Here is a 15,448-nt window from a genome sequence, read left to right on the forward strand (position 1 = left end):
TGCGGCGCGAGACTTGAGGCCTCGCGTGCGGCGGGGCGGGTGACGGTGGCCGGTCCCGCGTCGCGGGGATTGCGTGCGCACTCCCAGCGTGTGTCACAGACGGCGGTCCTTGGGGCTCGGCCCCGCGGAGCCCAGGAAGGGAAGGGCCCGGAGCGGAGGGAGGTAACGGCCCAGGGCTGGCTGCGGGAGAGCAGGTGGAACCCGGTGGTGGCGCGGGACGCAAGGACGTTCCTGCAGCCCTCGCGCTCGGTCGCCTGCCCGGGACGCGAGCGAGCGAGCAGGGCCCGGAGGCATGCAGGGGCACCCTGGCTTGAAGGCCGCAAAGGTGGGGGTGGCAGAAGCCTACAGCACCCGGTGTTCGCAGGCGGTCTCCCATGCGAGTACTAAGCAGGCCCGACCCTGCTTAGCTTCCGAGACCAGATGAGATCGCGCGCGTTCAGGTTGCTATGGCCTTAGACGGGAGAGGCTGTCGCCTGCCGCCTCCAGAGCTCGAGCCCGGCCTCCCGGGCGCTGGAGACGTCTGCTCCTGCACCTGCGCTGCAGCAGAAAATAAATTTTCATGTTGACATACACAGGGGTGCTGTTTTGAAATGCATACGATAGCAGCAATAACTGTTCATGAGATGCACCGCCGTGTCATTCCCAAAATGCCCACCAGATGGCAATAGAGTGTACAGTTTTATGATGACATAGATCCTATGTGGCCACCGTATGGCAGTAGAGAATGAATATTCATGAACACTCATGTGTTATTAATAAAATATACACTTGATGGCAGCAGAAAATTAATTTTTATGATCATCTACACTCTGTTATTCTCAAAATGCCCACAGGATTGCAGCAGGAAAAATAATTTATGAATACACTGGCATTTTCACAATACCCACGAGATGGCAGCAGAAAACAATTTTTCAAGACATGCGCTGCTGTGTTCTTCCCAAGATTCACACAAAATGGCAGCAGGAAAAAAAATTATAACGAGCTACCCTGGGCAGTCATTTTTTAAATGCACATAAGATAGTAGCAGAAATGACTTTTCGAGATGTGCTCTCCTGTGTTATATCCAACACGCTGAGCAGATGGCAGCAGCGAATAACTCTTTATTACTCCGCTGTTATTCTAAGATACACAGTAGATGAGAACCGAAAATCTGTTTTCCTGATGGCATAGGAAAACTTTTCACAAAGACCTGTCCTTGAGTTTCATTCACAAAACGCACTCAAGAACAGCAGAAATAACTTTTCGTGCCATGAACTGTGATCCTAAAAAGCTCATCGAATGTCACCAAACAACGACTTTTTATCAGATGCACTCTCGTAATACGCCGAAGCACATGACGGCAGAAAACAAATTTTTATGACGACCTACAGTAAGATGTTATTCCCAATATGCCCACAAGATGGTAGCAGAGAATTACTTTTCATGATGAAATAAAGCAAAAATCAGTGAAAGAGGAAAAAACACAACAGAAACAAAGCAGGCTAGACGTTATTTTTGAAATAATATTAATAAAGTTAATAAACCACCAGAAAAACTGTGTAAGGAAAGGATTAAGAGAAGAAACACAAATGACCAGCATCAGAAATCACGTAAGAGATGTTCTCTACAGAGCTCTTGGGCCTGAACAAGATACTTAGAGGTTTTTGTGAAATGCTTAGGACTAAAGACTAGACAGTAGAGGTCGAAATTCACCTTGTTATAAAAACCAGTGTACCAGACTCACAAATAGAGTGGACAATTTGGTGACAGACAGACGGAAGGGGGATTGAGGGGCTGGGAGAATGGGGTGAAGGGTTAAAGAAGTACAAATTAGGAGTTGATAGTGGTCATGGGGATGCGGAGCACAGCACAGGGAACGCAGTCAGCAGTAATATGATGGCTGGGCGGAGGGCCAGGGGAGGGAGGGAGCAATTGGGGGAATAGTTTTATGAACTATATAGATGTCTAACCAATGTACTGAATACTTGAAACTAATTTAAGTAAATAAATTTTTTAAAAAACCAGTGTACCAGACTGACACACAAAAAACATGAAATAGGAAAACTCATACATCTACTAAGTAAATTGAGTCAATTGTTAAAAAGTCAAACCAATTAACAACAAAAACAAAACTTTCCACAAGCAAAACTTTAAGCCAATTATAAACAATTAAAAATAAGAAAAACAACTAAATTCCCCAGGTGGTCCTTATGTGGAAAAAAAAAAGTTTTTTTTTCACTTTCTTTAGTGAGGCCACCATTACATTGACAATATTATCTCAAGAAGACATTAGAAAATAAGCAATGTACAGGGCATGGCTCGCATAAACAGAGATACAGATATTCTAAGCAAAATATTATGTGAATTAATCCATGTAGGAAAACAGAATAGATCAATACCAACTGGAATATACTAGAACATGTGAGGGCAGTTGAAATCCAATAAGAAACCATGTAAAACGTTTCACTATCAGAGAAATACGAGAAAATCATATGATCAATCGGGATGTTCAAAAAGCGTGTAATAAAATGCAACTGTTAGGCATCGGAACGACTTAATTACCCAGAACTATTGAAAGCTCTTTCCCGGGAGGCGGAGTCACACGAGGCTGCCAACTGTTACGACTTTCATTCAGTACTATGCCAAGGTATGTTTAGGGCAATAAAGCAAGAAAAAAGGAGAGAAAAGACATAAGGGTCAACTTTTAAATAATAAAATCCTTATTATATGTGGATGACACTTTAATATACATAAAGAATCCACCGCAACCCAAAACAATAACCATCAGTAAATTAATTTCAATATAAAAAAATCAAATGATTACTGTGCATCAGCAAGAATGAACTAGAAAATAAAATGAAATGAGTAAAACTGGACTAGAAAACAAGTACACACAAGATAAATGAGGCAATAAAGGATTAATCTGTAGACTCTTTTTTTAAAAATCCTTTAAATCAATATAGCAAAGTACACATGATCCCCTCCCCAAATGAGAAAACAATATGAATAGAAAGGCCAAGATACAACCACCACACAGTAACTCACCTGAAGCAGGTAATTGCAAGCTCCAGATGATAAGAGCCCCCACAGGTACTCAGAAGGGCAGGAACCCAGGAAGCAGAACCTCCGGGGAGGTGACCTTACCCCTTGCTGAGAGGTCAAAGGACCCAAGAGGACAGGGCGGGTCTAGACCTACTGCCCACTCCTCGGCCAGGGACAGCCCCACGTGGCAGCCCTACACCGGGGAGGATTCTGATTGGCCTTGTCTTCCGGGACGTCATGCACGTCATGCACGTGCATGTACACTGCACCATCACTGGGACACCAGTGTGTCCTCTGAACGGTGGACTCCTTGACCGCTCCCCAGCTCACACTCTGAGAGTTCTTTTGTTGGTCCTCTCACCCTCCTGGGCCACAGAGGATGTCTTTGTCACATGCCAGATCTCGGCAGGAAGCTGTCTTTTACCGCGGTGTGCTGTTACCTGTGGGCGTCTGTGAGATTCACTGGACCAGATTAGGGAAGGTCCCTTCTGTTCCCATCACAATGAGAGTACACAGGATGATTGGGTGTTGAATTTGTCCTGTTCTTCTACTGCATCTTTTGAGGTGGTCTTACTGTTTTTCCTGTCTCTTAATGTAGTGAATTACATTCATTCTTAGATACTGAATCAGCCTTTAATTCCTGGAATGATCCTTATTTGGTGTTGATGTTTTACCTTTTTATAGATTACTGACTACTACATATTCTTTTTCACTGTTTAAGTATTTCATTAATTTTTTAAAAAACAAATAGCTTAAATATTTTGTTTGCAACTAAGCTTGTTAACACTATATAATAAAAACGCATGTTTGGGTTAGATTTAAGTCAAAGAAATTCTTTAATAGAGAATCTTCCAATATGAATATGCCAGAACTTTCTCTGAGCCATCTGATCAGAACTGTCTCTGAATACCTTACTTTGGAAGGTACTGGCATACATTTGAATTAAACTCAGTTTTTTTCAAAATAAGCCCTAATTTAAAAAACTATTCTATATTCACATGAAAGCTATTTTAATAGAATTTTCCTTTCCAGAAACAATAATGAAACAAGGCATTTTGTAAAATGTGGTCCTGGACAGGTCACAGTAAAAAATAAATGTGTATTTAACCTTCCCCTCCTCAAAACGAAGGCTACTTTCTGTTCCTCAGCCTGGCAAACAAGGCGAGAAGAGTCTGTACGCAGCCTGGGACGGGGCGACACACACGGAGCAAGCAGGTGAACATGGTCACCTGTCAAAAGAATTTGGGGGAAGCCGACCAAAGCATCCAAATCTACTTATAACTCGAACAAAGCTGCAGTGGCTCCTCCCAGGTCACAGAGTCACCAGGGCCACCAGGGCCTATGGCAGCCCCATGCTCACCTGTTATGCTCCCAAGCAAACCCTGTTGCTTCTGATCCAGGGGAGACCTTTTCTTTTGTAAATGCAATTAGTCTGTGCCCTTTCCCTGCCTCCAAAAGATGTCATGGACATAAATAACTGGAATGGCACCAAATTCTGAATAAATCATAGACGTTTACATGCTATATCAAGCCTGGCTTCATGGCTTGTTATCACCTCCCAAGTAATTCGGAGCAAGGGCTCAAATCTCAAACTGCCTGGCCTCTAATTATGCTACCACCGACTAATAGGATCCCTTCCAGTTTCCAGTAACTTGTTCCTTGCTTCCTTTTGAGCCCTCAACAGCAGCCCCCTTCAAGTCCGTATTTCTACTGATGCCCCCTTTTCTCATGACATGGCTGTTTGCTTAGTCAGGGCCAACAGAACATCTGCTGCTGCTTCCTGTCTCATTTAAAACTCACCTGCCTTGGACTGGGTCTCGCATGCCACTTCTAAGATACCATGGCCTGGAATGGTCATTTTGTTCTATTAAATATTGTACACCGAATACCCACGAAAACATCAGGACTTGTTCTACTAGAAGCAACTCTATGACTGAACGAAATGGACCAAGTGTAAGATTTAGACTAAATGATTAGAGTAATACTGCTATTATTTTAGAGGTTTTAAATAGTACCTTTTTTGAAGCTCGGATTTGGGAATAAAGGTGAAAACATTAATTAAAAAAAAACTCACCTGATTAAGCCAGGCCCACTTACAACAATCCCCAAATGGTTAGTAACTTAAATACGAAAAGGAAATCCCTTCATGTTCACAAGTCTCACCCGCACCAACAGGAAGGAATTATACAGAGAATGTATACTGGGGGTGGAGAGCTTGTGGCCATCTGAAGAATTCTGTCCACTTTTCCCCCTTAAACCTTGGATGCTGCCCTCGGATTCCCGGCTTTACAGTGTGGCGTTAACATTGCGTTCTTAATCCTCTCCTTTTCCCCGGCTTTTATGCCCTAGTCCTTGGACAGGGCCTTCTCGTTTGAAAGCAGTCCAAATTTCTCTGTAAAATCAGGGAGAAGTAATTAAGCCAGGTTTTTTGGTTTTGTTTCAGGCTATGTGTATGGATACATGTTTGTGGATATTTAAGGATATGTCAAAACTAAAGAAAGTTAATACAGTAAAGGAAGTTCTTAATTTTAAAACATCGGCCTAGTATGAAGTATCTAACACTCTCCAACCTGTTTAAGAACATAGTTTTATAAAATGAAAACTCTAACGAAAGTTTTAAATATTTTTCAGAATTGGCCAAAGAGAATTCGGGGAGAAACCTATTTGCTTTGTGCACAATCGTTGCTGCTACGTGTGTGCATGTCTATTTCAGCTGGGGGACAACTCATCAACGAAATTAAATTTTTCTTTTTCTCTTATGTTCGCCAGGGGAAAAAAGCCTCATGTTCTCCCTTCTCTGCTCTAGTAAATCTTTTCTTGCATGATCTTTCTGTGGTTGGACTTTTAAGGGCATTATAAACAGGACGGCTTCTTCTAGTTTTAGCAATCAAGGTCAGTCAGTCTATGTACGGGGATGGGCACAAACCTTTACATATATGTGAGGGTAACTGGAACATGCACTCTTTAAAGTCAGTAGATGAGAAGGAAACCCCCGTCCATATCAAATCAATTGGAGTCTGACAGTATCATTGAAAAATATGTTCGTTTCTGTGTTAATGTAGCTGACAGACGGGAAATTACTCTACCAGGCTGTACATTTAACCGTTCATTTCTGCTTGCTTTCGGGTAACGACTAGGCTACCGGAACAGAAGCGGGCACCGAAGCAGGCCCAGTGTCCTGCACCTCTGGTGTGAACTGGGCTGCATTCACTGGTCTGACAGGGTAGGCTGCTGCTGTTATCCCCGGAGTATTTATCAAATGTTTTGCCAGGTATATCAAAGAAAATCAGAGAGCTATGGCCACTCCAATGGCAAGTGTCAATTGTTACGTAAGGACTTCTAATCCTAAAAGCATGTATAACTTAACAGGTGTGAGGACCTTCACTACAGCAAAGACTGACAAGCATTAAGAAACAGGCATAAATCATTTTATATAAAACAAGGCAAAGAGGTTCTATACCTGGAAAAACTAAACTGTCAAATAATTTTGAATATCTTTAACAAAGTCAATCACGGATATAGACAGTCATAAGAACCAAAAGAAATTTATTTACAAAATTTCTTACGTAACTGGTGGAAAAAAAAATAACAAGAAAAAATATAACAAGAAACAATCCACTATGACTCCACTAATAGCCTTTAAGCCAATTCCTACAAGAGAACAATCAGAACAGCTCCTGATTATTAGGCTAGAAAGATGGCCTTCGACTGCACAGGGCATACCTTTAACCGTAGGGTTCTGTGCAAGTGACATCATGGTACTTGTAGACTCCGCCGAGTCACAGTTTCTAGAGTGCTGTCCCCTGTCTACCTTACATAGCTATTTCGTCGCTTTCATTGACTCCATTCTTGGCTTTTTTCTCTTTCTCTTCTCCTTTGTCGCTTTTCTCTTTTTCGCCATTGTTGGCTCCTTTGTCGGCCCCTTTGTCTTCTTTGTCCTGAACACTGTCGTAAACTGCTTTGTTATAGCCTTCCCTGTTCCGAGCAATTTCAATGGCAAAAAATTGTATCCTGGGGGCTGAAAGGTGAACAGAACTGATTACCGCCCTAGTCACAGTGACTTTTGTAAACCCAAAGGAAATCTACTGACAAAGCTGAGCTAACTTGCAAAGTACTCCAGCACAGTCATTAAGTTTCAGACATGTGAAATTCTAGTCCTATAATAAATGAGGCTGAAATACTTAACTATCTCACAGTTATTCTAGTCCTATAATAAATGAGGCTGAAATACTTAACTATCTCACAGTTACTGAAGAAACAGTAACGTGATCTATCTATGTCACCGATGCATCACGAAAACCAGATTCCTCATTCATCTTACACAGAACCAATTCCAGAGGCAAGAAACTCACCAAAGATTGTGTTTTCCTCAGTGTAGCCCTGAGAACAATCCAGTCGCAGCAAAGTACCATAGTTGAAGTCTTCTATAACCCCATCAAACTGCAAACAGAATGGCCTCCACTTCTATAAAGGCAAAAAGAGAGACCTTAGCTGACCGATGACACAGACTGGTGAAATCAAACCAGCAGAGTGGCTTCTACTTCCCCAGTGAGGAAAAGGACCATAGTGAAAGAGACTAGCGCAGCGAGTTTCTGTGCTCTCTACTGTGGTTTTACAGACTGGTATTTCTCAGTACGGATAGGATTTTCACCTGAGGAGATACTTAAATCCTTGACTACAGAATTAAAAAGCCAAGGGCCTCCTCTTAGGGAAATTTTTTCTCCAACTGAAAGAGTTTTATCACTCTGTAAAAGTACAAGACAGTCAAGTAAGCGATGCAAAACGCAAGTTTTTCACGTAGTTACGGCATGGCCTGTGATACTGTCAACTGAAATCCAGAGAATCCAAATACCTCCCTGTACCCTCTTTGCCAGTCTTCCCTCCAAACGCTCTGGTTAAGCTACTCACGTAAGTCAATTTATTCCTCCTCCCTTGAAAGGGCTGGGTGTTCAAAGATGTAATGTCAAAGTCAAAAAGGAGGAAAAATAGATTCAATGAATATAAAAAACCCATGAACCAGAAACACATTCGTAACTTATTAGATAACTACATAAGAGCGGTGGTTCTTTACATATTTTCCTTGAACTCCCTTTCCGAATTTAAATGTATAAAAACGCGTTCACAATCAATAACTGTTGGTCAGATGCTAGACAATGTTTAAGAGAGGAATTTCTTACCTCTTTAGCTGATACCGATTTGAGCTCTTCTGGGTCCAATACATCTATCTTGAGATTCTCAAAATTTTTCCGAAATTCAGAATAGATTTGGTCATCCACTTTGGTAAGTTTCAGGAACTGTGGGTCAACTGATGAAATCAGCTGCCAGACAATAAGACAACAGATAAATGCTAGTCTCCAATGTACTACACTTCTATTCTGCCACCCCCAGAAAACCCTTATGGGTCTCAGGGCAGAAGAGTTCATCAGAAGGTATGGACAGCCTAGGTTGTGGATGAATCGTGGCATAGTTGTGAAGGGCCATAATATACTACATTCCCTTCCACCAATTCAAACACTTTCGGCCCTAGTCCTGCCTGGTTATTGCCCTCTGTGGACCGTTTATTCAGTTGAGGAACATTTATTAAATGCCAGGCAACCTTTTGTCAGTTAGCAACATAACTCTAGGCAAAGAGTCACAAGTCCTTATTGTCAAAACAGAATTCGTTTCTACAGTCCTGTCCTCTAAAGGAAAGATCTTACAGCAAGAAAAATTATCTCCAAAACACCACTGTTTAACGTGCTGAGAATAATGATTAGCAGAAAACCACACAGTACGAGTACATGTTTAATCCCGCTTAACAACGAAGACAGACGACTCACCTTGTAGTAGACTTCGGCGTGCTGCATTGCTCTCATGGCCCAAGCCATCTCAATATCAGGCTACGAAGGAGTAAAGAATGCCTGGTCAGCAATCTCCCAGCCTTGCTACCAGAGAACAAATTAGGGCAGTCTGCGGATGCTCAGGAGGGCTGCCAAACTTGGCATTATTGTCAAAGGATAAAAACTGGACTACTGGCTTTGGACACTAATTCTTCTGTTCTCATGACAAACAAAAGAAACTATCTTTGTAGTCTAACAAACAGAATGAGCCACTGGCCATATTTTTCCGAAAGTTAGTGAAAATGTGAGGGACTAAATAAAACAGTAAATGGCCTTCTCAAGACTGGGTTCAATATTGTAGAAGTGAAATAATAAACGCACACGACTGACTTGTTGAGAGAACGAAACGGAAGTGAAATTACTCTTCGCTTTGAAGAGCGTGACATGTTATAATCATCCGTGTTTATCTAACAGCAAATTCCCCATCCTATAACACTTAGAAGCTTCATATCATGAAGCAGGGTAATTTATAAATAAGCGTTACCCAGCACTCACCATCTTAGTTATCAGTTGATGGTAAGGACATAAAAGCCCTGGTTATCTGTTGGGATCTCCCACTTCATATGGAGGGGTCTGTCACTGACCCCAGAAGAAGCCATTTGCATTTTTACCTTCACGCCCTTTGCTTGCCTGCCAATTCGTGTACTTCGTCCACCTACAGTTTGAGGATACGGTTCAAGATCCACTAGGTCAGTGAAGTCTTCCTCTACTGTCTGGGTTCTCCGAGGTTTCTTTTTCAGCTAAACTGCTTTGTGTCTCATGCCCTGAGCCATTCATTCATCTAACACATCACAAGTTACTTGAGCGTTACCACTGTCCTCACGGCCCTGTATCTCGTACCTCAAAACATATCATGTGGTTTCTCCTGAAGAATGTAAAGCAGACACAGTGTAAGCCACTGCAACTTTACCGCAAGGTGGAATCACTCGGGGACTTTTAAAAACACGGATTCCTGAGTCTCACCTCCCAGATACTCTGATTTGATTTAATTGATATGGATTGCGCCCCGGGCAGAGATATTTAAACGCTTCACAGGGGATTCCAGAGGGCAGCGATGCTAGTGAGGTAATTCTACGGACATTAGTCCTGCGTTTGTGGAGCCAAGAGATGAGAATGGAAAGGCGTGGTTTCTGGAGGGCGTGCAGAGCGTCCACAGAAGATATCGGGGCAGGGTTACGACTCCGTGGCCGGCCCTGCAGAAATCGCGGGCTAGCGGGGTGAACGGGGGCTGCGGATGAGTCATACTCACATCGTTGCCATAAGACTCGGCGGGGAGAGAAAGAGCGTGAGCCACCGACACCAATTCCCCGGAAACCTGGGAAGGAAAAAAGTTTGGGGGAGAGTTCAAGGCCAGACCCGGCTCGATCTTCCCATTCACCCGACCACGGAACAGGGTCTCACCGCCTCATCGGCTCCGCCACTCGCCTCCATATTGCAGCGAACAAAGCGCGACCCCGCTTCCCGGAAATGACTTTATGGAAGTTCCTTCCGTACTTGTTGGAAAGGGAGGACCTGGCAAGAGTGGCTCCCGGCGCCTGCGCCTGCGCACACGCTCCCTCGCCCGGAGGCGGAAGGCCCCGCCCCTCCCCACCCGCCCGATGCGAACTTCAAGGTGTTGCGTTGCTACGTCGTCTGGGCTGCTCGAGGCCTCGGAGAGAAATGGATGCTCGGTAGTATGAGTGAGGATCATGTGAAAAACCGGAGTCCAAATAATGCAGCGTTCTCATCCCCACTGCACTGAGTGCCAGGCAGAGAATTGAATTCACACCCTCCATTTGTGCAGGCGCCACACAGCTGTTGAAAGAACGTAGCAATCTATGCTTTGGGGAGATTGAAAGGGCTTCGTATGTTGAATATTCGGGAGTTAAGACTTTACCCTAAAAGCTGTGGGAAGCTACTGAAGGTCTTTGAATGGACAGCCTCACTATCACACTTAAATTTTAAGATCGCTGAAACACAAATGTCGAAGACAAATTTGAGGAAGGCAAAATTGTAGGCAGAAAGACCAACTTGGAAGGCACTGGATAAGTTTGAGAATTAATAAGGTAAATAGAATCAATAGGACTTTTCGACCAATTGGATCTGTAGGATAATGAAGAATTAGGATTCCAGTAGGACTCCCACTATTCACAATAAGATTTGGGGATGAAAAAGGACCACGAGTTTAATTTGAGGAGTTGAATTTGAAGAGCTTAAGGGACATTCAGACAGCATTGACTAGTCAGAGGAGGACCTGATCAGAGATATAAATATGACAGCTAATACTTTAGGTTTAATTGAGTTGTCCCAAGGAAACTATGAAGAACTCTAAAAACACAAAAAGCAGTAGGCCAAGGACAGAACTATTTATGAAGATGAAATGGCAAAAAAAAAAAAAAGCAAAAAAAAAAAAAGATTTGTCAGTGGGACATCAGCAAAGAACCAAGGGAGACTGAGTCTCACAGAAGCCAAAGGATAAGAGAACTTCCAGTAGGAAGTGACGAACAGTGTCTAATACCTGCACTGAGTGCGCTAAGCCCACAAATATTGAAAGGTCATCAACAACCTTAACAAGAGCAGTTTTGAAAGAACGTTAAGTGTACATTTTGGATGGCAGTGGGTTGAGAAGCAAGTGGGAGTTAAAGGAGAGATGACAATTACCATTGAAAATTCTGCCAAAGAGTTGAAGCTAAAAAGACACATAAGGTCCAAGGACTTTTTAAAATTCTGGTAAAATACACATACCTTAAAAACGTACTATCTTAACCATTTAAAGTATACAGTTCAATAGTGTTAAATGTATCCACATTGCTGTGCAACACACCTCCATGACTTTTTTATCTTGCAAAACTGAAACTCTGCACGCGTTAAGCGACAATGCCCCATTTCCCCTCCCCCTAGCCCCTGGCAACCACCATACTACTTTCTAGTTCCATGAATTTGACTACTTTAGATATCTTAAGTAAGTAGAATCATGTAGTATTTGGCCTTCTGTGACTGGCTCATTTCACTTAGTATAATGTGCTCGAGGTTCATCCATGTTGTTGCCATTTGACAGTATTTCCCTTTTTTAAGTAAATATAGATATATTACATTTTGCTCATCCATTCATTCTTTCATGAACATTTAGGCTGCTTTCACCTTTTGGCAATTGTAAATAATATGGCTATGAACTTGGGTGTGCAGATATCACTTCAAGATCCTGCTTTCAATTCTTTTGGACTTATACGCAGAAGTGGGGTTGCTGGTTCATGTGGTGATTAACTTTTAATTTTTTGAAGAACCTCACGGACTTTTAAAATTATTATTTTAGATTTACAGAGAGTTAAATGTTCTGAGGAGTTGGTCTTATATAAAATTTTGTCCTGGAGGGTGAGCTAGGTGAATCTCCAGAAAAACTGAATGAAGACAGGCAGCCAAAACAGGAAATTGAGATGCTCCCTCCAGATGCTTTACGTTTTCTCTGTGAAGCACAAGAGGGCAGCTAAGAGCAAAAGGAAATGTGTTAAAGTCCGGTCTTGAGAAGAATGTCTTGAGAAGTCCAGCATAGTAGCTCAGATGAGAGGGAAAAGCAACCTAACAAGGAGATAGAGGGACATTTTCAGGGAACCGCTAACACCAGAGGACATGATTTTGCAATGGTAGCAGTCCGTATGTAATCCAGAGGTCTGAATTTAAGATGGATAATCCTGCTGCAGAAATGTGAAACAAGACCGGCGAGAAACCAAGCAGCACTCGGAGAGCTGGAGAACTCAGGATTATTACACCGGCGGTCCCAGAAGAGCTAGCGCTCTGAAGATCTGGGCCCCGAGCTCAGGGGCCACTTTGCTTTTATATTCGTGCTGTTACAGTTGACATGGGCTGCTTGGTTGATTTGTCCTCGGATGGTTCCAGACTGCAGGAGTTGCTATGGGCTACGGGGAGTTACACGACATGAGATTTTTGAACGGGAATTTGGGAAACATGACTGTTATTGAGACAGAACAATCATAGGGGAGGGGGAGTCTTCTGTTGATCTTGAGATCACTCTGCCCTTCGGCCTATGCAGCAAGCACATCCACAGAAGCAGGGCATAGAGCTGATTACAAGGTTAGCCATTTGAGTGGAAAATTCCTCTTCAATCCGACCTAGATGCTGAATGTTACTGAATGTGGAGGCCTGACCAGGAGCTCATTAGACAACAGTAAAATGGAAGAGTAGTCTCAAGATGATGGCCAAATCAATGCATAACACGTGAATATGAAGAGAATTCCAAGAAACCCTATTAGTCTTTTACCTGCAACCATAACAGGAAATTGAGAGAAAGATCATTTGGGTGGGGGGCGGCCTTAACATCTCTCTCATTCTTCTCTGGATTAAAAACAACTGAGTAACGATGGAGGATGTCGGTAATATATATTCATTCAACAAGCATTTATTGAGCACCTACTACATGCCAGGCACTATTGGGGTAAGTTAGTGAACAATCAGACACACAAACTAAACAACAGCAGCAAAATTTATAGATAATCCTAAATTTCAGTATTCAGAACATAGAGGATGAACCTTGTCTTCGCTTGTTGTGTTGGATGGTGGCACGTCTGTGACATACTCCTCCATTAAAACAAAGCAAAGCCTCACAGTGACCTAATCTGAAAGGATAAGATCCTTGGACCCATAGAAAAAGGACACCACAAGGGACAGCAGGCCACAAAGATGGACAGAACCAGGTTTCCCCGCCTTTTGTGCTCTCTGGAGTTCAGTGGAAAGAGGACTTTAACCTAAGTACTCAAGGCCCTAACATAGCAGTTTTGGTTGTCCATGCTCTTCCTGGTCTCATCCCCTGAGGCCGTCTATAAGAATTTTCTACTCTGATACTGGCTTAGGCAGTCCAGGAGCTACTGCAGGTAGCTCTGTATTTGGTGTTAATCTAATCTATTAATAAGGCATGAAACAGTGTAAAAACCAGGAAGAAGCTTTTATTCTTCTCAGTGTCATCATCAGCACCATACAGGACCACTCCTTAATATCCTCGACTGTCATTACCTTGAAGAAGCCAAATCTGACCACCCAGCAAAAAAAATGGCATTTGTTTCTGTCACATCACCCCATTTTATTTTCTAAGTGTCACTTATCGCTATCTGAAGTTAACGCAGTAATTTATTTATTTTCTGTCTCCACCCATTAGAAGGAACGATCCCTGAGAACAGACCTCTTGTGTTCGTAAGTGGTTTGGGTCTTCAGGGTCTAAAACTGTGTCGGGTACATAATGGGTGCTCAATGAATATCTGTTTTATGAATGAACGGATTTGTGGATGGCTGGATGGGTGATACCCTTAAGAGGGGTTCCAGGGCTAGTTCCACTCAAGCACCCAGATCTGGACCCACAAACTAAAAAGAGCAGTAGAAATCTCCCATCAAATAGCGTGAAGGCAGACATGACATAGCTGGCTTGGGAGCTCCGTACAGCAGTAATGTGCGTGTCCAGTCGGGAATGCGCATGTCGATCTTGGCATTTCTCCTCCAGACTGAGGACTTATAAGAACTTTACTATCATAACTGTGGCCGAACATTTGCATTTTTACAGTTTGGATCCCGAGGCTGCTTTACAGAGCGTGACTGTGATCCTTGGACTTGGAAACTGCCTGCAGAACGAACAGTTTCTCTGTGCCGTTGGATTTCTGTTGATAAGTAACCCAAAAGCTTTTCGTTGTACAAGCCTGAACCAGAACTAGGACGTTGACAAATGCCTAATCATGTTTCCCATTGTTTCATCCAACAACCCCACTTGCTGACCACTGAGTCAGCTGACCTTGAAAAATCCAGTTGACCCCACCCATCAGAAAACGAATAATGTAAGTTTATGAGCCCGTTTCCTCTAGCAAGTCATCTCTTTGATCATCGACTCCTGACAGATTTGCCTTTAAAAACCCTGCCTCATACCCTCCGTTTTCGAACATGTCTTTGGTTCATACCCAGGGCTATGTCCTCGATTTGCAAATCATATTTGAATAAGACTGTCTTTTAATTTATTTTGGAATGTTTGTGGACAAGGTGACTCTTGGAATGGGTCCCAGGACTAGCGTCTTTCCCCCTCCTCGCTCTCACTCTTCCCAGTCATGTCTGCCACCACAGGGACGTAAGAAACTGTCCACAAAATAAAGTCTGGCCCCGGGTGCTAGAGAACGCGCCCGATGCCACACAACCTGAGATACACGGCCACACTTCCCATCAGCCAGCGCGCTCCCGCCCCGAGGGGCGTCGCTGGCACAGTGGACTTCCGGGTGCCGTCGCTATGGCTGTGCGGGGCGGGGCTTCAGGAGGCCGCCCTACGGCCCCTACTGCACAGCGACTTCTTCGGAGCCCCCACTAGCTGCTTGCTGGGCTCCCTGCTCGAGCTGCTGTCGCTTTCTCTTTTCTACTGTCCTGTTTGGGTCCTTTTCTGGACTGCTCCGGGTCGCGAAGAAAATGTCCCCGCGGACCTGCTCTCTGGCTCAGTGAAACTGTGGCCGCTTGGTGGCAGCATCGCGCCACGGACGGTCGCAGCTCCGCGCCTCCCTCCCGCCCTTGTGTTTGAAAAAAAAACGCTG

General features: G+C 43.5%; 1 protein-coding gene and 1 pseudogene across 1 annotated transcript; both read right to left on the bottom strand.

The window, feature by feature from the left end:
- Positions 1-339: 339 nt before the first annotated feature.
- Positions 340-458, bottom strand: LOC111731317 (annotated as a pseudogene).
- A 6,157-nt stretch (positions 459-6,615) lies between these two features.
- PBDC1 (polysaccharide biosynthesis domain containing 1) lies at positions 6,616-10,448 on the bottom strand. Its single transcript, XM_011379498.2, has 6 exons — positions 10,302-10,448; positions 10,150-10,215; positions 8,841-8,900; positions 8,199-8,339; positions 7,374-7,485; positions 6,616-7,039 (listed from the first exon to the last, which is right to left on the bottom strand). The coding sequence occupies exons 1-6, from the start codon at positions 10,329-10,331 to the stop codon at positions 6,834-6,836; spliced, it is 615 nt and encodes a 204-aa protein (XP_011377800.1). The 5' UTR covers positions 10,332-10,448; the 3' UTR covers positions 6,616-6,833.
- Between the last annotated feature and the right edge of the window lie 5,000 nt (positions 10,449-15,448).

The sequence above is a fragment of the Pteropus vampyrus genome, unplaced genomic scaffold (assembly GCF_000151845.1).
Source record: "Pteropus vampyrus isolate Shadow unplaced genomic scaffold, Pvam_2.0 Scaffold361, whole genome shotgun sequence".
In the NCBI taxonomy this organism is placed as follows: Eukaryota; Metazoa; Chordata; class Mammalia; order Chiroptera; family Pteropodidae; genus Pteropus; species Pteropus vampyrus.

Coding starts and splice junctions, on each gene's coding strand:
- PBDC1 (XM_011379498.2), bottom strand. CDS start 10,331: ATGGAGGCGAGTGGCGGAGCCGATGAGGCG. Junction 10,216..10,301: donor GTGGCGGAGCCGATGAGGCG/GTGAGACCCTGT, acceptor TTTCCTTCCCAG/GTTTCCGGGGAATTGGTGTC. Junction 8,340..8,840: donor ACGCCGAAGTCTACTACAAG/GTGAGTCGTCTG, acceptor ATTGTCTGGCAG/CTGATTTCATCAGTTGACCC.